Source organism: Odontesthes bonariensis, chromosome 9 (genome assembly GCF_027942865.1).
Source record: "Odontesthes bonariensis isolate fOdoBon6 chromosome 9, fOdoBon6.hap1, whole genome shotgun sequence".
Classification (NCBI taxonomy): Eukaryota; Metazoa; Chordata; class Actinopteri; order Atheriniformes; family Atherinopsidae; genus Odontesthes; species Odontesthes bonariensis.
In genome coordinates this window covers 21,720,991-21,748,008 of record NC_134514.1, presented here as the reverse complement: position 1 = coordinate 21,748,008, position 27,018 = coordinate 21,720,991, and the positions used below count along the sequence as shown (strand labels likewise).

The following is a 27,018-nucleotide window of genomic DNA, read 5'->3' as shown; positions in this document are numbered from 1 at the left end:
TTCTACTTGGATTGGATCTTAAAATGTTACAACAAAAACTTGAAAGAAACATTAAGACATTCATGACAGCGTGTTTGTATGAGGGCAATTTGATTGTACGTTATGTTTTGTATTCTCTTTAGATTTATTTCAATTTGTTTCGAAAATGGACTTTTTACTTATTATGAAGTTTAATTCATTTATATTTGTACTGGAAAATGAAGACCTGTTTTTTGAATAAGGGTTTTTTGAATTATGTAACTTTGAATAAAGTTACATAAGGTCCTTCGAGTTTCAGTGTTTGCTGTCAAAGTAATCCAAAAGCATTCAAACTGATTCAATGTTTTCAAATTCGCCATGTAAGTAGCATTCAGTAACTGACTACATTTCCAAGTGGTCTGCCCGAACCCTATCACATCTCTGCTGTACACAGGGATCAGCAAAGATGATTCCTTATGCAAATTTCATAATAGTGACAACACACAAGAAAGACTCGTAGTTTTTCAAGGATTAAAGAAGAAATCTACCATAATCGTGGGCATAAATGTGTTGAAACGGGCATTATTATGGAGCTGACAGAGAAGCTGGTTTGGTCATTGTAGAGTCCCATTGGAACCAGAAGAGGGCACCCACTCCCCATCGAAGCACTGAGCTCGTGAAAGTGTTAAAAAATTGATCAGGTTTTTTAAAAAGATGCTTAATAGATAACCACGTTTATAGTAGAAAGAGAATGTTGCATCTTAAATATATTTAAATTATTAAAGCACATTCCTTTGATTTAATTTCAATAAGGGAAGATGGTCGGCAAACATGTAAGTAACTTGAAGAAATGGGAGGCTGGCATGTGATAAGATAAAGAAGAACGTAGCGGAAGCCTTAACTTCACAGTAAGTTTGCACATTGAGATGTCCCTGGAGACCCCAAGCAATCTAAACGTATCCCACTTGTGAGTTTAGGTGCATATATCAACTGGTGTGTTGGCTTTCTATATGTCACAGTCAGGGACCCTGTCATCCAGAAGACGTGTGAGTAAAAGGGTAATATTTTAGCCTTCTGGCTGGATGATGAACACACTTCCTCTACGACAAGTCAGTGGCTCAGCGGTGTGTTTCTCATTTCACTTGGGACCTGAAAAAAAAAGATACAGAAAGGGTGCTGCAGCAGAGGCTTGAAGGGAAGGGGATGGAGGAAGAAGGAGAAAACTGGTGGTAAAATGTGAGGAGCAGCAGGGAGAGAACAATGCTTAACGATTAAGGGGAATGAGAGGTGGGTAAGAATAAACAGGCAAAGTTAGCAATAGATGTGTGAATTAGAGAGTATAGAGGGTTGACCAAATGGGACTGGATGGGAATACATTAGGGAGAACAAATGGGTCAAAGAAAACGGGCAGAGTCAAAGAGAAGACAGAGAGGGGGAGTCAGATGATGTACAGGAAAGGATCAAAACAGAGGGGAGCTTTGAATGACAGTGAAAAGATTGGAAGATGACAAAAAAAGAAACGGGACAGAAAAGAGGAGACTTGAGGAGCAGAGTAAAGGGAAATTACAAGAGGTTGAAAGAGAGGGCGGGAGAGGAGATAAAGAAGAGGGGGGTGGTGATGACTCATCACCAGGCTATCAGCCCCAGTGGACTGGGTTGCTGTGGGGGTGGCAGTGTGACACATATGCAGTCACACACACACACATGCGGGCGGAGAGCGTTGCAAGCCGTCACGCTGCTTATACGTCTCCTCCTGCTGTGGAGGCGGGTGGGAGACAATACAGGGAAGCCACTGGGATACAGAGTTCACAGTCATGCACTTGCAGCCCTTCCCTTCTGACACACAAACACACACACACACACATACACATAAATGATGATGATGGTGAGGGCAGGATGAGAGGCCTCATTAAGACTCTGGGGATGGATGGATGGCAGTCAATACAGCTGTTGTTAAGGGGAAAACGGGTTAGAAGAGAAGCAGTGGTGCATCTCCTGGATATACTTTGCTTCATCATTCATACTTTATTAGGTGGTGCATATGCAGAGGCAGATGTTGCAAAGGAGGAAGAGGCAGAGAGGAAGACATGCAAAAAACATGGGCATGACATTACGCATATAGAACCCTGCTATGTTCCTCTTACTGAGGCTCTCTCAGACATGGGCTGTATAACAGTTTTGACTCCAGCTCTTCCCCATACTGCAACGCCATGTTACAGTTTCTTTTCTGTGTGTGCTCTATGTCATTTAATCAGCTCACCACAGGGATCAGAAACTGTAGCACATGCTTTTCGTTTAAGCTAGCAAAGGGAAGTATATCAGACACCCCGCAATAAGTAACTTCCTCTGTGACATGCTCTCATCATTTTGTGTCCCTCTGGTGCTGAGTCGATCTCAGAGTTGCCATGCCAACAGATTGGGGGATTCCTAATACTGATCTAGGCCACTGCGCACTCATATGCTGCAAATGCATGGATGCATGCAGTCAAATGCACACACACACACTTTTCCCGGGGAGGGAAAAAAAAAACAGTTCATGGGAGCAGCCGCATGTCATGGTGTTCTCCTGTTCTAATCACGGCAGTAAAATTTTAAAACCAGTAGTTTTGTGTCACTGAACGAAAACGTGAATGAGAGCTCATCAGGCAGCTTATCCGGTCAATGACTCCTGAAACCGAGTTAAGCGTAGACACAACCAAGCAAAACTGTGAGCACCAACCCAAGCAAAGGCAGTGACACAGGTAAGACACACACATGCAGAAATAAAGACTCAGATCACCAGTGAAATTTGAAAACCTTTGTAGGAATCGGCATTTAATTTTTAAAGTCTACATACATTCATACATCTCTCAAACAGAGAAGGAGACAGTACGTATGTGTGAATCTGCATGCGTGGGTGTTTATGTGTGTGTGTGTGTGTGTGTGTGTGTGTGTATGGGGGAGAATAGGATGAATGTTGAGTTGGGGGTTCCAGCTGCCTTCTGCACACCTGCATATTTATTATGTGCTTACAAAATGTGAAGGAGACACATAACAAGGGACACAAGAAACAACACAGGCAGAGGGATGGTGCAGTACGGTGCGTCTGTACGTAAACCGCCTGGGGCTGCACTGAGATGTCAGACGAGTGGCCAAAAGTAGCTAAAAGAAAAAATTATGATTTTTGACGTTCATTGGTCATGTTTTGATTGACAGCAAAAATGTGTCAGATTAAGTTGTAAACATTTTACCGTTATTCTCTAAAATATACCATAAAACATATTTTGCTACGTTAAACTGCATAGGTCCCAATCAGAAAACATTGATATCCCTTGGAATAAAAAACAAAAACACATTTACAGTTACTTTTCTGATTAAACAAATATTAGTTTGTTGACTTATATATGTAATTGGAGTCCCTTATCAGTGTTTGAGGGCATTTGTGTATCTTTGTTGCAGGTGTATGTATTCATACAATACATATGTGATATGTGACCAAGTCGGTAAAAGTATGTTGTTTGTCTTTGTGCATCGATGCTTACAAACATGTCCCCAACAGTACGCTTGCTTTTGCATTTCATGAACAACACTGATGCAATCATGTATGCATATACACGCACACACACTTACAAACAGAATCACATATACATACATGGAATCATGGATGTTTATCAGGCATTTATGAATCCCTGCATTGCTGTTTGTATGAACATGACCGTGCAAGTGGATGTGTTTGTGTTAGTCGCTGTCTTCCCTCTCATGGGTTTCAGCCAAAGAGCTCTCATCAATATTCTCCAGGCTCTCTGCATGCTGAATGCTCAGCTCTGAGAGTGGGATGCTGGGTAATGCAGTCTGTTCTGGGTAGAGCCAGGGCTTGAAGCCAGGGTTGTGTCTCTGCTTCCACTCCGAGTACTTCAAACAGGCTTTGTTGATCTTCTTCATCACCTAGAAAGGGTACATGAGGCAAACGACAATAGGACAATGACACGTATGGTTGATGTTACAGAGATCCGTGTTTAGAACCAGCAAATTCAGCAAGCAAGAGAGAAATTATGGGAGTGTGCTGGAAAACTTTGCCTATATTCTTTCTTCAGCTAACGCAGACTGGGCTGGAATGAAAAATAACAATACTGTGGACCAAAATAGCTTTGCAGAAGATGGATGAGTGAGAAGACAAAGGGAGGCAGAAGGAATGGTGTGAGAGATGCAGATATTTACAGGGATGAAACGTGGGTAGAGAAGCCAAGTGAGACGCCAGGTGACTGTGTGTCGAACCACAAGAACAGAGAAATCCTAGTGTTTTTCAAATATCAGAGCCAAATAATCAGGTACCTTCAGATGTTCTTCATAACACTTTAAAGAGCGTCTACATATATGCATTTATTATCGAAAAATACCCTTAGGCTGGCTCCACAAAAGCCGCATGGGTTGTGAGACCGAGTGTGCAGAATATCATGATTTTTTGGCTCACATGTTAGGATTGCGGAGTACACACTGGCTACGTGATAAGCACTTCTCACACCATTCACAAAGTGTCAGCCACAGAAACTTGCTGTGCAAGGAATTAATGTTAAAGTAATTCCACAAAGTCAACATTTGTTGACAGCAACCTAAAAGTTGCATTCATTTGGGTTGTTTTTTTTTATCTTTCATCCCTTTACTGTAAGGTCAAGTTTTTTATTTGTTAAATTTGCTCTAGGTAAAAAAAAAAAAAAAAAAAAAAAAAAAAGGTGGATTATGGGGAATCTCTCCGTTAATTATGGTCACTATTTTGAAAAGTTGAATGTTCAATTAGAGCAGAAATTACACATGCAGCCAATCTAATGCAACAAATTTGAGTTTTTAGAATTAAATTTGGCAAATTAGATCCCTCTAGTCTTTCTTTTGAGGAAAGCAAAATTATTTCTGATCTCATGCTGACCTCACATCAACAACAACAAACCTTCAAGAGTAGTTTCATTATGTAGGCAAAATGTCACAGTGTGTAAAACTAAATCGCATTATGAGGACTTCCTTTTTTATTTGGGTGATTGCATGTTATCAAAGTGGGAATTTGTGGCAATATGAGGAGACCTATAAAGCAGGATCCCTATTTGAGATACAATTGGGTGGGTATGCTGACATAATGACATGTCTGCTTTTGGTTGCTTTTCTCACACTCCTCGAATGAGGGTTAAAAAGTAAAGTGACTGCGCTTTAGTGACTGCGCTTTGGTTTCAACTGTTCCAACTCTTTGGTTTACTTTTTAATCAAATCCACCGTGAGTTAAACAAAACTGTACATTCATGGTTTTTACAATGAAAAATATTGCACGCTCAGAAGCTGTGGGTGAGTACACATGCACAGCATTACAGTGATGTACATATTATGCACACCCGACACAGCGAGGGAGCAGTCAGCCTTGCACAAAATGTCATAATTCTAACAATACAGCAAAAAATCTAACTGTATCTTGGAAATTCAAAGATGATTTTTTTTATTTTTATTTTTATTTTTTTTACTTTCTGTCTTTGAGAGATGTATTTTCTGTACATCTCTCAAAGCTTCTCCCCTTACTGACACTATCATCATGGGACACATCCATCCCAGGCTGCTCTCGAGGGAGTCTTGGCCCCATTTCAGCAAACACACACTCTCAAACAGACAAACAATTACAGTAAACATGATGCTTCTAAAAATGAGTGGAAGCACTTTTTTTTACGTGTGCAAGGTATGCATGTTTCTCATTGTAACGGGCACTGTGCTGTGTGTGTGTTTGTGTAACCTTAATGCACAGCGTCTCTGGACTCAAAGGATCCATTTTAATATGTGCATGACTTACGCGAGGAGCCAGGAAGTGGGACGATTTGTTGACAACCCACTTGGGTAATGAACCTGTAAAGGGAGACAGAACGAGCAGAGTAAGACGGATAAAAGCGCGAGAGTGGCAGAGAATCAAAGTGGAGGAGGAAGATGAGGGTGGGAAAGGTGTGTAAAAGAGGGATTTTAAGTCTGTGTTATCACGCTCCACTTCAACAGCATCAAAGAGGAGCTCAGTAACTTACTACTCACTGCATCCAAACACACGCAAACATTACAAGCAGGTAATTACAGAGATTTACACAATTAACACTTGAATGCAAGAGAGCAACAGAGAAGAGGTGAATTAAAGGGAGAAAACATAAATAGAAAATGAGGAAGGGAATGAAGACCAAAGAGGGACATGGCTACATTAAGAGGTGAAATAGACCATCTTTCATATGGTTACTATGACGACTCATTTTGACATAAAGGCAGAGGAATGAATAATTTATAGAGCATAGAGCATGTGCTAAGCACCTGGATGAGTGAAGTGATGAGTTTCTGTCCTTTTTATGTACGAGTGCATGCACCCTTTGAGCTTGTGTGTTGATTTGCCTCTGTGCATGTGCATGTGCGTGTGTGTGTGTGTGTGTGTGTGTGTGTGTGTGTGTGTGTGTGTGTGTGTGTGTGTCATTTACCTCGTGGATCTACCTGGGCCATGTACGTGAGGATGCAGTGATTAGGTCCCTGGCCCTGGATTAAGTAGCCAGTCTGAATGGAAACAGCTCGCACCATGTCCTTTTTAGGAGGGTATTTCTGTGGAGACACATCCCGAAAAGTATAAATTAGCAAGATAAAAAAGCACCAAAGCTGTTATGGACTGAAGTTACCTAGGTTATCATTAACATAGATATATTTTGTACATTTCTACAAAAGTTAACTTTGACTAATGACTGACACCAAACATAAACGCACCCACCAACAGAAAACCATCTTTTTTTTTTTGATTATCAGCCTCATATACATAAACTGGCTTAATATAACAGTTCATCAAATGGTCTAAACATTTGCAGAGTAGGCACTTGATCGTCCTCCTCTGTTTTCTGTCTTTAGGCTGCTGCAGTTTTTAACAGTCGTACTTTTTATTCAAATAAAGTCTATGTTACACGACATATAACCCAGCATTAAATGCCACATGCACTGTAGCCCAATGTTTTGAGCTCATTGTGAGCTCAAAACATTTAACAGTTAAATTTCTTAGAGTATCTTTCATGGAAATACAGCATTGTACTGGTTGGCCTGTATTAATTGGGACAGACACGCTGCGGAGCACTAAAGCAGCACAGAGCAGCAGTGAGCTTAGAACTGTTATCAGAGGAGAACTTCACATAGCCGCTTTATCTTTTGTGAGCCATTTGACTTCACTGACTGTGTTTCTTTACTAATAGTTTACATAGTAGGAATTTCTGCTGTCAGCACCATTACAGCTTTCACGAATCATCTGCAGGTTTCTGGGAAATCAGATACAGCATCATCATGTTCTGGGCTAATGCATTCTTTAAGGCTGGGTGCTTACACGCCGGCCCTCGAGGGGCGCTGTCATGCAGGTTTTAGATGTTTCCCTGCTTCAACACACCCGCCTCAGATTAAATGGATCTCTTCAAAAGATTGTTCAATTCTTCACAAACCAGCTAATGAGGCATCAGTTTGGATCAGGTGTGTTGGAGCAGGTAAACATCTAAAACCTGGAGGATAGTGGCCCTCGAGTTTGAGCTCCCTGCTTTAAGGGATTAGATGACATTTAAAGCATCTCTCAACACACCCACCATCAAACATCTTGACTCGAGCACTTGATCAACTGGTTTCATGACAACATTCTCAAAACTTTTGTTTTGTATTTTTTTTTCCCACCCGTGCCAAAGATCCCGCTTATGTTCTGTATATTCAAATACTGACAAACACTCAGCAAACAAAGTTCAGCAGAGGTTGTTGGGTAGGTATTTGGTTGTTATTTTTGAATAAATATCCCTAAACTATTTGACAAATTAACATTTTATCCTAATGATGGGGATAGACGTAGAGTTTAAGGGGAAAAAAAGTCCTTAATCATTATGGATTTTTACAGTATGCACAATAACATCCACACAATTAGAATCCATCAAGTAGCTTCTGAGACATTCCAGCCTGGTCCAAATTGATCCTGCTAACCGTGGAGCCATGCTGCCTTTGTAAGAGGGGAAAAAAAAAACATTCAATGGATTAACTAATAAAGCAACAATCTGGACAGAGGCTCACTGTGCAGAAAATCTAGCTACAGCTACTACAACAGATGGGTGGTATATCCTAAAGATATAAATCATGGCAAAGATTAAGAATAAATCAGGAGGATTACCTTAAGCTGAACCCAACAATACAAACCTTCAAGTTCTACTGATTAGCAATGTTGGCCTTTCTTAATCGCACTCAGTCACACACGTGAAATGCAAACATGAACACACACAGAGTTTGTTACATTTGCAACCACAAATTGATGCAGCAATGCGGAAGGTGAGGCGGAAGTCAAAAGCTAAGAGTCACATGAGAGGCCTTATCCTTCTGTAAACATTACATAAGTGAGCAAAATTGAGACAGAGTGAAGAGGAGAGAAAAGGGAGAATGGGACAGAAGTCACTTCAAATAAAAGGAAGAGGACTGACAGAGAGAGAGGTGAAGCTAAGATAGTTTCATTTGTCAGAAATCCAGTTTATGAGTTTTCCAGGGGGGATTGGAAGGATTCATTTCTATGTCTAACATGATACGAAACAAAATATCCTTTCATTTGAAGAAAAAGGAGATTGAGAAAACAACGTACCATCTACTTTCTGAAAATATTTTCCAACCTGACAATCAAATAAATAAAATAAGTAGAAAATGTTGCCAGAAGTTTGTAAATTGAATACAAACTATTATTATTATTATTTTTTTTAATGGTGGCAGAAATTGGCACCTTGATCTCACGTGAGGGAAAAATAAGAGAAAATCTGGTTCCCCTGGCTCCTCGTACAGGTTCTGGTGCAATTTGTCTAAATCCAACATGCCTGAGTGAAAACAACCAGTGAGAGCCAATCACCGCCACCTCTACAGTTGCCGTGGTTACTAGGCAGCACATACATCGCAACCTCCTCTGTGGGCACGGGCAAAGCAGAGCGGGAGGGACCTGTTACTTTAACAGAGTGTACACCTTCGTCATTTTTCCTTCTATACTTTCCCCCTGAGGAAAAACAGTAAAGGTGGCTTAAGGTCACGAGAATAAGTGAATACCATCTATATTTAAAGTTGTTGGTACCTCCAGGGATCTTGGTGACGTGCCAAAGAACTTGGGGATCACTGGCATTAAAATCTGACTGGTTTCAACTCACATTAAGAGACCAGTCAATGTGAAAATTCACAAAAAAAACTAAAGCTGAAAGCAAATAAAAGTCTGGATGCCTGGTTGCACTTCACAGTGGAATTTGTCAGCAAAATTAAGGAGGCAAAGACATCAGATGACATTCTGGGTGTACTCGTTTTTATACAACGTAGTCAGTTTCAACCTTTTTTTAAGTTAATGTTTGAATTTTTGTTACCCAACAAACTCGATTTATAACATTCATTTTATGCACAAATTTCATGTGCAGAATGCAATTTTTAACCAATTAGAACACTGTGACACACATGTTTTCCATCAAATGCAAAAACTGTGCAGCTACATGGACCCAAAACACAATAACAATCAAACAAACCAAACAAGGTTTCCACAGCAAATCCACGTTTCCAAGCCTGGAAAGCCAAATGTGTGCAAGAACACATTTGGCTCTCTTCTGTCTATCTTTATTAAGTCCTTGAAAATAAAACAGTCACCTTCCTGAATCTGTTGAGACAGTCAATCACGCAACAGCTCTTCACTATTTTGGACTTGTTTTCCAGCCAAACAGTCTGCAGCCATCTGTCTTTTCATCAATCGGTGGGCGTGACCCGAGTGTAGTCACATGTCTGATTACATTATGCGCATTCCTTCTATTTGCTCAACTTTTCCTAAGTTCACCTTTTTCTCAAGGTTGCAAAGTTCTACTTTAACCAGCACCGACAATAATAATTTGGTTGTTGTAGCTCGTGTGACAGGTGATGAGTACAAGCTTTTACATGAAACAGTTCTTGTACTCGCTTTCTAATTCCAGACAAGAAAAACAGACATATTGACAGCTAAAGAAAAGAGAGGTATCAGAGAGGTATGATTATGAACTGTCTCTCACATGGTCTCCGGTCCTTCGAGTCACCTTGTTCATTTACTTCATTTAAGTTCTTAGAAAGCAGGATTTGAAGCCAAAGTAAAAAATGGACAACGTTCATCTGAATCCAATTAATGACCTCACAGCTAAACTGAAGCGGTGCTTGCACACAATACATCTACTGTATGATTATATCACATCCAAGCAGCAAGGGGAGGATAGGGCTGTCTCTGTGGTATGGTGCCAAACTGTCTTTCCTTCCTGCGTGCAATGCTTCTGTATAAGATGAGTGGAATTTTAAATGACCTGTAAGAGCTTTGTGCTGCCGCTTTTCTATGAAAAAATTCATACACTACAATGCCCTTTCTAAACTGGACCAATGTGCATGTTTCACAGTGCTGCATTTGCATTCCTGTGCACCTTTGATAACAACTAGAGGTTATAAAGGGGATGAATGTGCAGGATCAGATCATATGTGCACCCTGTGTTTGTGTGTGTATACTCACTACATGTTTAACCGAGTAGTTCATGATGATGTAATCCTTCCCTATTGGCAGCCAGGAGCGAAGTGTGATGACATCACGGTTCCGGAGAGGTTTTGGACACTTCCCTTAAAAATAAATAAATAAAACAATTAAACTCCAGCGGACACATTGAGTGTCTAGTTTGCCTCACAACCCCAAATCCAAATGGTCGCATCAACAAGATGTGTCTATATCAGAGTGTGTAACATACATGAATAGTAACCGACATCTGCATTGACAGTAAGTTTCCCAATATCAAAGGTCTCGATGACGTTTGAGTCCCACTTCCGTCTGTATTCAATGTCATGGAGAACGTCGTACATCGTCTCAGCTGACACGTCCATACAAATCATACAACACTGAGAGAAAAAGACAGAGAAACCAGGTGTTAGAATTTTAGGTAAAACAAGAAAACATAGAGCTAAAAACACAGTTTATTTAAAGCATACATCACAGTTAATCTGATGTTAAATAAGTAACAAGATCTGCTGTTGAGGGTTCCTATACAGAAACTCACATACACAGACAGGCTTGGCTTCTGACAAGGAAATATTTAGACTTCAGATGTTTGAAGAGCATCAGTCCCAGAGAGTGGAAAGAAAGGGGTGATACGTTTCTGTGTGTGTTTGTGTGAAAAAGTGACAAGCAAAGCATTAAGAGGAAAAGGCCACTGACCATAGATGAGTCATAACTAGACCCGAGCTCTTGAACAGAAAACAACAACATTACAAGACAGAGTGAGGCTGACACTCATCAAATCATCTGCAAAAGCCAATCTTTTGCAGGGGGGCGGAAAGCTCCTTTTTTGGATATCCACCTCCACACCTCACTTGCTGCTTGGAACAACGATTTTTGGACTAATCTTTTTCACTGAGATGTGCATGTTTTATGCTGCAACCTAGATGCAATGAAACCGAGTCAGCAAAATCTAAGGGTAGATTACCATTTATCCATCCTCACCACATACACTTTATTTGTGTCTTCATGTAGGTGTGGTACAGTTTATTACCAGAGCCACGACACCCCAGGCAAAGTGAGGCCTGAAACCCAGGAGTGTCGGTGTTACTACAGCTACAACTGTCAGGGGGAATAAATCTTAATAATAACAACAGCGCGAAAGAGGGGAGAGTAAAGTGAACAATAGAAAATATTAAGTACAACAAAGACTGCATTATGAAGGATGGTAGACGATAGATTTTAAATCCCAATGCAAATCAGTTTTAAAGCTTAATCTTAACTGCCTTGTTCCCTGAGGGATTCATTTGAGAAAATTATCGCTGACTTCACATTTAGCTGTGACGCTGTTGAGGTCCCCTTTCAGTCTATAGTGAAGAGAGAAATATAGGATGAGCTCACCTTTGGTTGAACATTATAAAATGTGCTCTGAGCATTTCAAATTTGAAATCTTATAAATTCCTGCCCTTAGAAATGGTTCAATAAAATCCTTCACTTTTCCCCCCTATTTCCCAAAGAGTTGCACGCTGCTCAACATGCAAATAAGTACGCGGTGCAATGATTTCAGCTCTTTTAAACCCGAAAGCCATTTAAAAATATTCCAAAGATGGCATACCGGTATCATATGTTGAAACTGAGAAATTCTACTGTGCGTTTACAAATATATGGAAGCAAAGTAAAAAAAGACAGCATCCATGATGCGGGTGTTTTACTGACGTGGATAACTTATACACCTGGGAGGGCACCTTTAGTGTTAATTAAGACACAGTATCCAGGTTTCAGAACAACATTTGACGCATCAGGATGACATCTTTTTTTTAACTTTGCCACAGTTTTCAGTTAAACGTGCACTTTAAATATTTTTTTCATTTGTGTTTTTTCACTGTGTTTTAGGTCAGATTTCACACGGCGTTCCAAACGCTAGATTTCGGAAAAAGGGTTGCATTTCTGTCATCTAAAATGCTAAGATGCTCGTGGTGACAATGTTGAGGCGGGGCTACTTTCCAGGTGTAAAATTCATTACGTTCATGATCTCAGTTTTAAACAAAGAAAGAGTTTGAGAGATGACAGTTTCGGTTCAGTGGTGGCCCTTGAGAAGTCAGGCATGGTCATTCAAGTTTAACTGACTGATCTTTATAATAAGTCACTACAAAATACTAATTTCAAACAATAATATCATGAACTTTTTCTCATTTATTTGTTTGGAGTTAAGAGTCTATTGCAGAGAGAACTGTGGAACACGTGGAAGCTATGCACTTTTGTTGCCACTGAGCCACCCACTGCTGTTTAAATCAACTATAAAGCCCTTAGACTCGGGCATAAACAAAAGACTGAGACAAACACAAAATGAAACAGGGAACTGTGCAATTAGTACAGAAAACAGGTAAATAAATACAGAAAAAGATAGAAGAGATTGAATTAAAAGGTTTCAGAGGTGCAGATGGGTCAATGTTGGACGTTTAACCTCATTACTACACTAATCCAGAACATAAGGGAGCTAATTTCTGGCTCTCAAGCATGAGGCTGGCTGGATAGAAATGTGACAATATCCAGTTAAACACTCTGGGGTATCAGTTGGCTCAGTCACTTGAGCAATAATAAAAGGGACTTGAGTAAAGTACAGATAGTGAGCCAGACGCCGCCTCACGTACAAGCCAAATAAATCTTTAATGATAACTAACACAAGTGAAACCAAAAGTAAATGATTATAATAAATTGGGGCTCCAAGTAACAATTACTTATTTGAACTGATTACAGATATCTTTTCATTTTATTAGTAAGTTAATCTAACTTTTTTTCCCTTATTAATACAATGATTATATCCTGGTTAGTTCATTAAACTTTTGGTTAATTTACCAATCAAATCTTTCCGGCTTCCTCCCACTGTCCAAAAACATGCATGCTAGGTTAATTGGTGTCACTAAATTGTCCTCAGGAGTGAAAGCGTGCATTGTTGTTGGTCTCGTTCGTCTCTGTGTGGCCCTGTGATGGACTGGCAACGTGTCCAAGGTGTACCCCGCCTCTCGCCCAATGACAGCTTGGATAGCCACCCCCCCCGTGACCCTAAATTGGATTAAGGTTAGATTAAGCGGGTATAGACTGTGGATGGGTGAATGGATGAAATGATCAGGTTTAACGTTAACACTTACAAAATCTTGGGTTACATCTACTGCTGCCTCACTGTCACAAAGCAAGCAGACCAATTGGAGTGAGAAAAACAATGTGTCCATTTGAACTTTGAAGCATAAAAACTTGCTCACACATCTCCAGATCTGTGATTAAAAAACAGAACATAGGCGGCCCAGAGGATAAGTTAGACAGTCAGCTCACTGTTTGTTTAAATGAGATTAGTGATTGTCGTCACCTGATATTACTCTGTTTAAGCTTACGCAATGCCACTGACTGAAGACAATAGCCGAAACACGTACAAGTATTCTGTGAGTACCCAGAGATGATACTGTGACTGTTAAGATTAAAGTCTGTGAAACACGGAGTTCATTCCATGTAATAGTTCAGAAATTAATTACAACTATGCACTTGTTACAAGATTACAGCTTAATCTCTGACTCCCTGTATGGAGCTACCAAAAACAGAGTACACAGTATGATAGTATTTTGAAAGAAAAGTGTACATTCCAAAGCCATGGATTTTATTCAAGAGGCAGACAGAGGAAATGTTAAACGTTTTTTATCTTCAATAGGCTACCGTATGTGTACCAGTAAGTTCTCATATTTGATAGCTGGCTTTGTGTGTGTCTGGATGGATTGGCAAATGACTTGTTCAGCAAGTCAGAAAAGCCTAGTGAGAAAAATGGATGCGTTGTATCCACAGGCAAACTGAAACAGTAGGAGGAAAACCAAATGAAAAGGCGAAAGAGGAGAGCTGCAGGGGGCAAAAGACATTTAGTAGAGAATGAAGACATACAGCCAGCTGAGTACACATGTTCATAATTCTATTACGTACTAATTCAGTAAACAGCACAGATGAAGCACAGAGACGGGGAAAGAGAAAGGCGGGTAAAATAGAGTTCACAAAGACATGGAAGCTGAAGGGTACAGACTAAAGATATGCGTGTGGTTTTGTCTTCGTGTTCGTCCACACCGCACCGTCTGCCCACTCCGAGTCCCCAATGACCTTCTGGCCCTGCTGGTCCAACACAATCCACCCACTTTTCATTCTCTCCTTTTCTCCCCTCATCACACACTCTTGTTCTCTTCTTGCTCCTCTCTTCCTCGCCTCCCTCGTTCTTTTAGTTCTGTCAACTCCCATCATTTGCTCCCACGGGGGCTGATACGTGATTGCGGAAGACAATCATGAAAAAAAAAAACACTTAAGGGGGGTGTGCGTGTGTGATTCAGAGCCGGGTTTCCCTCTGTGTCAGCATGGGAGAAGGCGAACCCAGGAGTGTTTGTGAGTGTATGTTTGGGCAGATATTTCTCATGTTGTGAGGCGCTGCCTTGCGTCTGTTTACACAATGTTAGGCAGGATAAGTGATATACAGGCTAAAGGTCTGATTGCAGATGAATTACAAAAAGTAAATTAAAAGCTGAATTGATGTCAGAAAATAACCAATGTTCCAAAGTTCTTGAATTTACAAAATGTGTTCCACCTCTTTTTAAATCTGCCAACAGATTTTGCTTACTCATGTGCAGCTATCCATCTATGGCGATCTGGATTAAGCAAGTAGTAGTTATGATTAAGGTAGGGTTGGAGTGAGTTGTTTAAGTGAGTTATAACGCAATGTTAAAAAATGGCTAAATTGCAAGATATAGAATCAAAACAATAAAATGTTATCAAAAAATGTGGCAATGTGACATTAATGACAGTGAAGTAGTTAAGTGAGATGTTCTTTAAGTCTCATTTCTATCCAAAATTATCTTGAAAGCATGTCTTCCACACATAGACCAGCTTCCATCTCAGTAACCACGAGAAGTTGCATGATTATTAATCCTGTGATGAACACAACACACCTATCGCTTTGAGAGTTCAATATATTTATTCTAATAGTTATAAATAAAGAAGGGAAAAAAACTTTAGCTTGTATAGCTATTTATCTCCCAAAGTCAATACGTGGGAAATATCTCTTTTTAAGCAGCACTTACGGCTGCAGGCTTCTTTGTGTATGTCTCTATAAATCTGGCACATCTAACCACAGGGATTTTTGCCCATTTCTCAAGGCAGAACTGCTCCAACTCCTTCAAGCTGGTTGGGTTCAGCAGATGTACATTAATCTTTAAGCCATATCACAGATTTTTAACAGACTGAGGTCTAAGCTTTGACAAAGCCATTCCAACACATTTCCCCGTGAATGAATGGAGTGTTCATTCAGTGTTTTTGCAATATTTCTTAAGGTTAGGGTCAAGCTGAAAGGTCAGTCTCCATCCCAGTCTCTATTTTCTGAAACGGGTTCTACTTGAGAATATTTAGCACCACCGATCATTCCATTAGTTCTAATCAATCTTCCAGGCCTTGTTGATGAAAAACAACCCCGCAGATAATGCTATAAGGATACTTTATTGAGGGAATGGTGATGAGAGGTGCCCGGTTTTGCCCCTCAAGCAGCATCTTTCTTGATGTAGATAAAAATCTTAAAATTTAGTCACAAGTGAGCAACATACCTTCTTCCACATGTTTGGGGAGTCTCCAAGAAGCCTCAAAATGTGTTTTTCTATTTTTTGCTGAGAGCAGTATCTTTGAATGTACAGCTTAAATAATTCCAATGGATCCTTCTGGGATACCATTGGCCTCTTTGTTACCTCTCGCGTTAATTCCCTCCTTCCCTTGTTCTTGACTTTTTTATGTATGTTATTCATTAAACACAATTCTGGCAGGTTAGCTGAAGTGTCATATTCCTTCCACTTCTTTAAATTATAGATTTAATGGTGCTCTGAGAGATTCTTTTTATAACCCATCCCGGCTGTTCTGTCCAGACAGTCTGTCCCCCACAGGCTTGGAGTACTCCTTGGTCTTCAATGGTGCTGCTTGGTCAGTTGTGTTGAAGACTCTGGTGTCTTTTACAATGGGTGCAAGTCTGCTTAGATCATGTGCAGCTTGGATTGCACACGGGTAGATCTAATTTGACTAATTATGCAACTTCTGAAGGTAACTGCAACGCATTTTATGGCAGGGTTTAAAAGAATAGGGGGTGAACACATATGTATGCAGTACTTTTCATTTGCAAAGACATTTTTCAATTTGATTTCACTTCAACAGTTCAAGAAAACTGCAATGGCTCTGATAAACGTGATGAATTACTTTAGAAGATTTCACTGAGAATGTGTGCGTTAAAAGTCGTTCTCTCGGGTATCTGTCTGCATCGCTTTAAGACTTCAGAGAGACATTTTTTTCAATATGGAGATCCTCCAAAAAGCTCTGTAGATAATGCTACACGCTAATTGAATGATGACTGCCAAACTTGGCGAACCAGCTAGTGTCGGGAGAGCCAGCAACATTAGTACGAAGCACCAAAATCCATAAATAGCAAAAAAAAGCATGAGTAAGACCACAAACGGCAGCTGCAGAGGACAATCTTTATTATTTCACACTTAGTTTCACCCCACCACAAAGCTGACCGTTGCCCACTTTGATTCGTGTCTTTTCCAAAGCAGAGCAAAGCTAAAGGACCAACAGGAGTGCTAACACAACTAAGAACAGTCCCCAAGTGGCAGTAAAACGCTGTGACATGTAGACATTTGCGAGACAGTAACAGAGAGCAAAAGGAGATCTGAGCTCAGCACAAAAAGAATTATGAGTGCCTTGTGTATATCCTTCTATTTAATGCAAGCCAGCAGTGCTTTGTTTTATGAAAATGTATTTCTTAACCAAAAAATTAAATAATGCCCATTTCCACTCTTCCAAATGCTGCTCCTTTGTTATTATCTGTTTATATTGCAAGTATAGTTGTAACAAAGCAAATATGTTTGAGTGATCTTTTGCCTTGAGTTCATGTAGATGTAAAAAAAAAGTAATAAAAAAAATGAAAAAATTAGACTGAAACTGTCCATAAAACTGAGAAAAAAAGACAATGTTAAGATTGACCAGCCGAGCTCCTTGTGCGTGTGCGAGTGTGTGTTGTTGGGATCAAATTGATACAGTAAGCAAAAAAACTCCTACATATTGACACACATGCACACATAGTGCACTGTATGTGAAGTCATGTGCTGTGAACTGATATCATAATGATGTCTGTTTGTGAGAGTGATAACTGCCCTGACGTGGAAATTCTTATTGATGAATATGACAGAGGTAATGATCATAATGATCATGTTGATGGATAATTAGCCCACTGATGATAATGATGATTGCCATTATCCATTCTCTCTTGCACCCATCTGGTTATACATTTTTCTGTAATATTTCTAAAGGAAAGACAAAAACCGAAAGACGCAGCCGGTTTAAATCTCAAACAAAAAGTTTCAACCGTCTCATTAATCATTCGACGTGCATCCGCAAAGATGCACCCTTTTCTTTGGTCTATAAATAGAAGAGCTGTATCTGTGGCATCGCTGATTGCCAGCATCCCAACACATGTACACAAACACACGCACTGACTACCAGTCAATAATTTAATGTCCATTTACAGAGCGGAAGATTAGGTGTGTGGGACTGAAATAAAAGTCAAGACCAACAATGTTGTACAATGCAAATATCAAGCTCCTGTTACTGTCATATTTACAAAAAGATAAAAGAGGCAGTGATGGACAGAAGACACACCCAAACGCATAACGTGTGTACATATCAAATGTTTGCAGGCTGCAGCTGTCGGGAGGAAACACACCTGTCTTATGTGAAAAAGCACGATTAAGCACATCCCTACTCTTTGCATACACACACACACACACAGCAGACGTGATACACCTCTGTCGTCCACACGGGACATAGCCCAAAGAATCACGCCTGAGAAATGAGACCGGTTTACACTCTTGATTGGCTCATTCACACTACCCTACACACACAAAGAACCTGGTTCCCAGGTAAAAACAGAGGAGAAAGAGAGTGGGGGCGGGGGGGAGCTTCTGCTCATGAAGATAACACCCCCTATGCACACAGACACACACCCATCCACGCACACACCACTTAATTTACCAGAGTAAACACCTAACGGCTCACTGACGCGCCTCAGACCCGGATATAAGCTGCAGGAAAAGAAGGCAGCTTCCACGCCTAAACCTGATCTGCCCAAAACTGACATTAAGAAATGAGATTACTGTCAGTTGATGTGGGACACAAGCCAACATCCAAGGCCTTCAAAGGAGATTGTAGCATCCAACAGCAAATTGAGCAACAAGTGCAACTCGATTTCTTTTCTTTTTTTTCTCAAATCATTATTTAATCAATTTTGATCACTTCCAGAGGGCTCAGTGTGTCAACTGCTTGACTAACCTTTGATTTTGTGTCTTAATGTGTGCAAATTCAATCGATTTATAGAATGAACTATTCCTTTTGAGAAAAAAATAAAAATAATCAACATATTTAACCACGTGACATCGCCAAAGTGTGCCGTAAGGATACTTTCCCCTTCAACTCCCTAAACACTAATAAAGCTTAATTCATGGCTGTGAGCACATATAATATACTGGATGGCACGCAGCAGTTTTTTTATGGCTAAAAGGTGCACACTCATTGTCCTATCCTGCCTCCTCATCGACTCCAAAGACAAACATTCAAACATCAGACAAACTGTCATGACAGTCACTTAACTAGATAAACAAGTTTAGTCGTTGCATACTTTCACATGTCTGTCACATTATCTTACCAAAAACAACTGATTGGGAACTTCTAGATGTTTCAGCCAGATGGACCTTGTGTTATTGATAACAACTGTCCCCTGATGTAGTTCTCGTGACAGTCAATAGAGCATTCAAAAAGAAAATGTCATCAAAAAATGATCAGAACCCAATATAATCTATTCATTCAAACCCCAGTACAGAACTTTCATCTCCCCTTCTGGCAGTGAGAGAAACAATAAAGATTGTTGTAGTTTTCTTGGCCAATTCCCAGTTTTTAAAAGTCTGAATTCCCATTTTCTTTTGTCCTCTGATGGAAAAGTTGATTACAGGTTATTAAGCGCTTACAGGTAAATAAGACTCCGAAACCAATTGAGGTTACACAACCTAAAATTTGTGGAAATGAATTGCACACCACCCCACTCTATCTGACATTAGAGACAGCAGAGGTGTGTCTTTTTTTTTGTGCTGCACATGATATTTAGCCCCTGCTCCTTTGTCTCCGAACTGGTTGACACAGAAACCGATGATAGCTTGTCCAGGTCAGTTTAATATGCTGAAAATGAAGCTCTAGCTCATTGTCTGGCTTTGGTAAGAAAGGCATGATTTGAGTTGCATAGAGAATAATACATATAAAGTTACTGATCTGCAAAGCTTGATAGAGAGGATATCTTGGCAACTGGTGCAGTGTTCTAGCAGAAATGCTGCTCTGTTGACTCTCTAAAGATAAAATCATGTCCGGGTCACATATTAACCAATTGCTCTGTGTCCTCTTAACTCACAGTTAACAAATTCCTCCATGACGGGGTAAGAGTAAGAGTCAAATTATTGTCTGTGTAAAGACGTCGCAAATCGGATACAACTGTGAGTGATCAGAGTCAGGGCTGACCAAGCTGAAAACCATCTGATTCCTTTAAGTCTTAAGCTCAAATAGTAAATAAATAAAAATCTAGAACTAATTACATTTATAATGTTACGGTGTCTTTGTTGGGATATGCAGTAAAGGGTTGAAGTTAGGTCATTTTCTTGGATTCTTTGAGATGAGTTCCACGCTTCCATCAAAGACAACTTTAGAGTGCAGTCCTTCCTCTGAAGTCTGAGTTTCTTGGTTACTTGGACATTTCAAGGCTTTTTCATCGTAGACCCCATCGTTCTCATTTTTTTTTGCAGAAGCCAATTATCTCTGTGACTTTGTGTGCTTCTGTCTTCAACCCAGACTGGTTGACAAAAATGCATCACTACCAATGCCACAAACACCCAAGGTTTACACTGGGGTATAAAGCAAAATACAAAAAAAAAAAAAAAATCACGTGGCATCCTTCAGCACTATGTGAACCCATATGGTGAGCCCTTTGACATAACTGACATTTATTTGTTTGAAAAAAACAAGCAACATAATGCAGCTTTAAAACCAAAAATAGCTCGGGCAGGGTGAAGAAACTGAAACAGAAGAAGACAGCAGAGTTTTTCACTTTCATAAGCTGTAACCACAAAATAAACTACTTCGATTCTTAGCTGAGCAAATTGATTATCCAACTGCCATTAGTCTATCATTTTGAACACAGTTAAATCTCTTGTACTATTTCAGTGTGCACTCTTGCTCACAACTTTGTGTTAAACCCCTGATAAACTGTATGCAAATCCAATTCCTCAGAGGAAAACGAGGTAGATTATACTCGCAATTTGCTTTTCCATAGACTTGGAAATAGCTTTACTCGCAAAGGATGACGTGTCTCCTCCTGAGAAACGAACCTGCCTCCTGAGTTTTCCACCTGCTCTCACTTCCCCTCAGAAACGGGATTTTTTTTTTCTACTGTGCATCGTGGCGCAGTCCCACCATAATACAAATCCAAAACAGAATGGCTTCACTTTACTAAAGTTTTCTACAGTCTTCTTAGTTGCACGAAGCAATGCTAATGGAAGATTGTTTTTTCCTTTTCATATGCTTACAGTGGATAATAAACGGTATGTTTTTTAATATATACGTATACTGGTGGAGAGAGATCTGCAACCACAAAGGGGCCATGCGGCAAAAAAGCATGTCAGCAGTTTGGATCATATGGGAATTTAGACAGAGCAGTAGGCTACCCTGCCAGCTGGATGGTACAGTGGGGTTTTATTTCTCCCCATCCCCGTTTGTGTTTGTCCTGTTGTCACATGACTTCACGACTTTCTTTTCTACGTGTGTTTTGACGTGAACCGTACCAGTACTAGATTAAGTGTGCATTTTTCTACATTTGAAAGAAAAAAAGAATAAAATCTTACTTCATATCCGTCGGGTTTAGTAGCCTCACCTTAATTTTGTGGATGGACTTCCCCTCCTCCAGACCCTGGGTCCAAACCTTGATGCCCCCCTTGCTGTAGGTCATGCTCCATCTCTCTTCGCACAGACACTCAGCCTTGAAGCTGGCGAACGCCCCGTCGTCCGGGATGGTCACAGTATGTCCAGACATGGCTTGCTACCGTGAGGACGTGAGAACGGCGAGATGGGGGAGTTTCCTGGTCAGGGAATGCGGCGTGCCGGCGAAGAAGCGAAGGGAAGCCGAAAGCCTACCGAAATGACGTCCTCCTCTGTGGGAATAAGTTGTCTAATTCAATTTGGTCCTTGCATGAAGCTTTTGTAGGCTCCACCGCGTCTTGTGATGGCTCTGTGAGCGTGTGTGTGCGCGCGCGTTCGAGCAGGTCCAATAACCGCAATCCACCCTGCACAAACTACTGAAACAGAGGCTCGAGCACAGCCTCACACAGGTGAGCGCGCGACAATAAGCCAAAGAAGTGGCAAAAATAATGGGATGGGAGGATGAAATGTGACTTTCAGATAATAACGGCGGTTTAACAAGTTTCTGTCCGGCTTCAGCAGTCCTTAGAAACAGCCGCTCTTCAGACAAACCATATGTTTCTGTGTTTCCGCCTCTCACTGCGTTTCTGTCTCCTCCTCTCCTGTGTTTCCCTCTGCCTCTCCTTCTCCCTCAACTGTTTATCCTATCAGCTTACAATCATTTGCGGAGGGTCTCTCCATAGCTGAGTTGCTGGTGTGGCAGGTGGTGAACGAGATGTGGTGAGAAAAAATAAGAGGAAGAGGAGGAGGTGGTGTGACAGAGGAGGGGAAACCGGGCTGCACGAGCAGGCAACGCAGCTACACTGTGGTGCCTTTAGGTGCTCATCGTAAAGCTCAAACCCCTGCAAGTTTACATAAAGAGTTGAATTACTCTTTCGATTAAAATAGAGTTGTCCGCCTTGACAATATGTATTTCAGATGTAGTCATATATTAAAACCCATATGAGAAAAATCAGCCATCAGCACTATTGCTGGGTATTTCTGTTTTGAATCTGCAGAACACCACCTACAATGCACCACTCGGAGAAACCCCTTCAGGAACCAGGACAGAGGAGTCCAGTTGCCCTTATCCAAGCTGCTATAGGAGCACCACCTGCAGTCTCGGAAAGGCCCGGTCAGACAGCCTGCTTTTTCTCTATTGAACATCAGGGGAACCATTAGTTGCACTGTGAGCAACTAATAAAAGGAGACGCCACAAGCTAGATGGAGAAGCTGCCTACTTTGTGTGTTTTGCAGTTGTTGTGAAGGTGTTATAACCTGTTATAACATGATTATGTTATAACCTAATGACTGTAATAGCACAAAATCTGTTTCTTTGAGCCTTCACGGCTTAGATATTAAACTACAACAAAGTGCTCTTTCCCAATCTCATTCACAATTCCTGCACTCAAGAGATAATAGGGCTGCAGATGCCCCAGGCCAGCCACAACTGCACTGCTCTGAAAATAGTTACGTTTCTCATATTGATGAGAGTAATAGACAGTGAACACATTACGATTCTGATGCTTCTACTTGTGTTCGGCCACGTACTGAGATACGTGGCTGTGGCCGGCCGATGTAGAATAAAACCCAAGTCATTTTATGGTCATAAGATATCTTGTTTGGTGGTTTTTTTGTGTCAAAAATACACAAGTTGATTAAAACATGTCTTAAAATGCAATAAAACTGAGGGTTGCTGGGAATTAACTCTAAAACTTGACTGACTAAACAAACAACAAATTTTTAAGCTGAATTTACTACAGTGTCCTGGTGCTCATTTTTAATATAATTCCATTGTTAAACACATTTTAGGTCTCAACGACATATTTTAGCCTAGTCAGGTTTAAGTTGGGCTATCACTCACCAGTTTTCCTTTTGTGTCCACATACAGATGCAGACAATTAGCTCTGCTGTTTCCAGCCAAAGATCAGCCAGTTTCCAGTCAGTGGGAATGTTGTTAGAGCCACAGACCTGTTGGAGAATCAGCTTGAAGGTGAGTGGCCCATAAATGAAGCAGTATTCTGAGTGATTGTATCCAAAAAAAGACCATAATGGAAGGCCAAATACCAAATGTCAAACTGTATTTCACAAACTAGTGGTTGACATCACAGCAGGAGCATCCACTTTTTATCTACAGTGTATGTTTCTAACACTGAAATTAGAGAATGCAGTTTGCTCTGTCTGATAAGTGTTTTTAGGGCTATCTTTTTGTAACTGCTACTTTTTGTCGCTGCCTTAACAACTAAACAACCGTTTGCTTTTAATATGCCTGGTGGGTATGGTTTACTAACAGAGCTGGAGAAAAGATCTAATCAAACCTTGGAAGTAATTCAATTTTTTTAATTCATCTGGGATAATATGTTTTATTATTATACTCACTGAACTGTAACTAAGCTCTGGAGGAAGAAGAGGTTCATATTCTCTTTAATGTTTACCTTGTCAACAACACAATGACTACGGGAGCCCTACAGTCTCCATGTCCACTTTATACTCAGTTTTTAAGGAAACTATTGTTTATTATCATATAAGATACTATGCAGTCTGTATGTGGCTGCCAGCATGTTTTTTTTTAAATATGAAAGCAACACTTGTGTGTTTTTCAGTTCTTTCAGTCTGTACAGTCCCTGAAAGCAATTGCATCTACTACACTGTACACACACACACTTTTTTATAAATTCCTTTTTGTGCTTAGTTCACTGAGCAATGGTAGCGCATCTGACCCCTGTTGGTTGACATATTGAGCATCTGGGTGTCTTTTTTCAATTATTTTTCTATTTTTTTATCTTCCATTAGTCAGCTGTCAGTCACAAGTATGCGGACAACTCACCACTGCTGAGGACAATTAACTAATTTAAATGTCTTGTAATGCAGTATTTGGTGTTACTGAGAATATGTATACAGTTACCTGTCTGCTGTTTTTCACTCACTGTTCTGCCATTTTCTCTTTCATCCTCTCTGTCCTTTAATCTTAAATCCCATAATCGGCCTCCTTTACTTTGATCTGTGGGTGTTTTCGCTCCATCTTGAGGTTCAAATAATTTGAATTTCACTCTGCATTTTAATCTTTGAAGTGTTTTTTTTGTGAAGATATGAAACAAGGACAAACCATGCGCAGTTTTTTCTCTCTGTGCAGAAATGTCTAATTTCAAGGAAGCTTTGGTACCGTAGAAGGTCCACCTGACAGTCACCTGGCGTACACTTACAGAACTTTTGCATGTTGTCATCCCTCCCTCTATGCCTTTCACAGCAGGTACCTGTCACGTCCATGGGGTTTTCCCCATGTTTTTAGTTTTATGTTTTATCATGTTTTAGGTTGTTTCATGTCTTGGTTTTTGAGTTCATGTTTAGTTTTAGTTTTGCCATTGTTTTTCCCTCACTTCCCATCTTCAGTTCATTAGTTTCACTCACGTCACCTGCATTCATTGTCCCCAGCTGCACTCATTTGTCAATCACTCCCAGTTCAGTATTTAGTTTCCAGGTTTCCCCTTTCATTTTGTGAAATCCTTTTTCTGTTTTTCACCCCTCATGCCACGCCACGACAAAGATAAGTGGTTTTTCATTCCATGTCTAGTCAATTGTTTGGTTTTTGTCGTAGTCATGTTCATGTTTTGTCCCTCAGCTTAGTTTTTGTTAACCTTGTTTTTGAATAATAAACCCAGTTTGCTTCTCACCTCTGGAGTCATCTGTGTCCTGCCAACCTCACCTGAAAACCCGACAGTACCCTGCTTCTTGAAAGACATCAGTAACACAATCAAAGGCTGTGTTGTGTTTGCAATCATACCAGAGCACAAATAGTAATATAATTAAAAACTTTCCTATTTTAATAAAGCATGTAGCTACTGCAGGCTAAGGAGGCCCTGAACTGCTTCTGCTTCTGTTGTCACCATTTTTTTTAAGTTTGTGAGAATTGTATTAACACCATTGTGCTTCCCCGTGGTATTCTGCAATTCCTCTTTTTTCATGGTAGACAACTATGTGTGGAGATGTAGTCATTAAAATGACCCAGGGCTGCAGTCTATTTAGCTGAGCCTTTTTTTCCAGGGCTATGCCTCACTAGCTCACTGGGACAGTTTATGCAGACAATGCTCGAATAAAACTGCGCGGTTGTTATTAAAAGCTGGTTTCACCAGTTGTGTCAGCAAATCCATTGTAGGCCATTAACTGTGAGGTTGACTGTTTTGGGAAACGGATATGAGCAATCACAGATTAACCAGAGAGAGATCATTAGCGGGGAGGTTGAAGCATACACAGCCCTAAACAAACTGAGTGGTCCTTCCAGTATACAAGTTATGTTACAACTTGGCATGTGGGCCACAACAATTAATGGAGACTAACACAAAAGGTGTGGACAATTATGACATTTAAGCCCATGCAGCAGCACCCCTGCATGGCCACTGCAAAACCAGAGGGGATGTAGAGTATTGTAACAGATGTGTTTGTTGGGGAAAATAAATGTCAAGTATGGCAAACCTACACGGACTCCCCTGAAACGTGCCAGTAGATTTATGATGGCAGACCATCATTCAATTCTGCTGAGGCACAGTAAGCCTCCTGCTTACTATTACTGCACTACTATTACAGCTACACTCTGAAGGAAGGCCACTTCAATGCCTTTTTTCTTTGTTTGTTTTGTGTGTGGGTGTGTTTTGTATCTTTGGTAATAATCTGAAAGTTGTGAATAAATAGGCAAACCAGTAAACCATCCAAGATATCTAATGAATGTGTTCCTGTCATTCCTCCGACTGAATGAAAATGTGTTTCTTTCTTTCACTGACACATCACTGCTTTCACTCTGAATACCTTAACGATAAACCTAAAATATTCAGATTTTCAAGATAGGTTTCATGGGCAGGAAGTGACACGTGTAATGCAGTATTTCCTCTAACATTCACACGCTTCACATGTCAGTGTGTTTTTGTGGTAGTCTTATTTGAACAGCTGGTAAATGCTAAATATGCTAAATGTATTTTATATTACATTCAAAGTGATTTTCAACAGAAACTGAAAAGTGAACTTGTAAAACTTCTATGCTCGCGTCTATTTCTAGAGAAATACGCAGTCAGTGTACAGGGTTTTAGTATCTTATTCAAAATGAATATCTGAAAATCTTTCTCTCTTTTTTTTTTTACACAAGTACTTACCCAAAACAATTTGTGCTCTGTGGACAACAGGCAAAATTTCAAAGTGAGGATTAATTAACAGAGTAGTTTCTCAAACTCAAGTCTGTGGTCAGAGGTTGGCAATTGCTGAGTTTTACTTATATCTATCTACCCCGATGCTGTGACGCCATCTGGCGGCAGTAATCCACAGGGCCAAATGCTTTTATTGAAGAGCTTGTCTCATGATTTTGTGGTGTCAGTCCTTTGGAGAGCAGTAGTCACACAAAAGGGGGTGTAAAGGAAAGCCCCAGAAAATCAAAACAACCATGTCCCATTGTTGTTATACAAAGACAAGGTTTGGGAGGGAAATTCAATTTTATTGGTTTGAAAAGAACGACGCCTAGTTTACTGATGCAGTTGTTATGCTGCCTA

The 27,018-nt window shown here is 40.3% G+C and overlaps 1 protein-coding gene across 1 annotated transcript; it reads right to left on the bottom strand.

Moving 5' to 3' along the window:
- Nucleotides 1-2,740: 2,740 nt before the first annotated feature.
- stard10 (StAR related lipid transfer domain containing 10) lies at nucleotides 2,741-22,252 on the bottom strand. The gene is made up of 6 exons (XM_075473617.1): nucleotides 21,465-22,252; nucleotides 10,701-10,848; nucleotides 10,472-10,575; nucleotides 6,417-6,534; nucleotides 5,759-5,811; nucleotides 2,741-3,882 (listed from the first exon to the last, which is right to left on the bottom strand). Exons 1-6 carry the CDS (start codon nucleotides 21,621-21,623, stop codon nucleotides 3,676-3,678), a joined length of 789 nt encoding a protein of 262 aa, XP_075329732.1. The 5' UTR covers nucleotides 21,624-22,252; the 3' UTR covers nucleotides 2,741-3,675.
- Nucleotides 22,253-27,018: the final 4,766 nt, after the last annotated feature.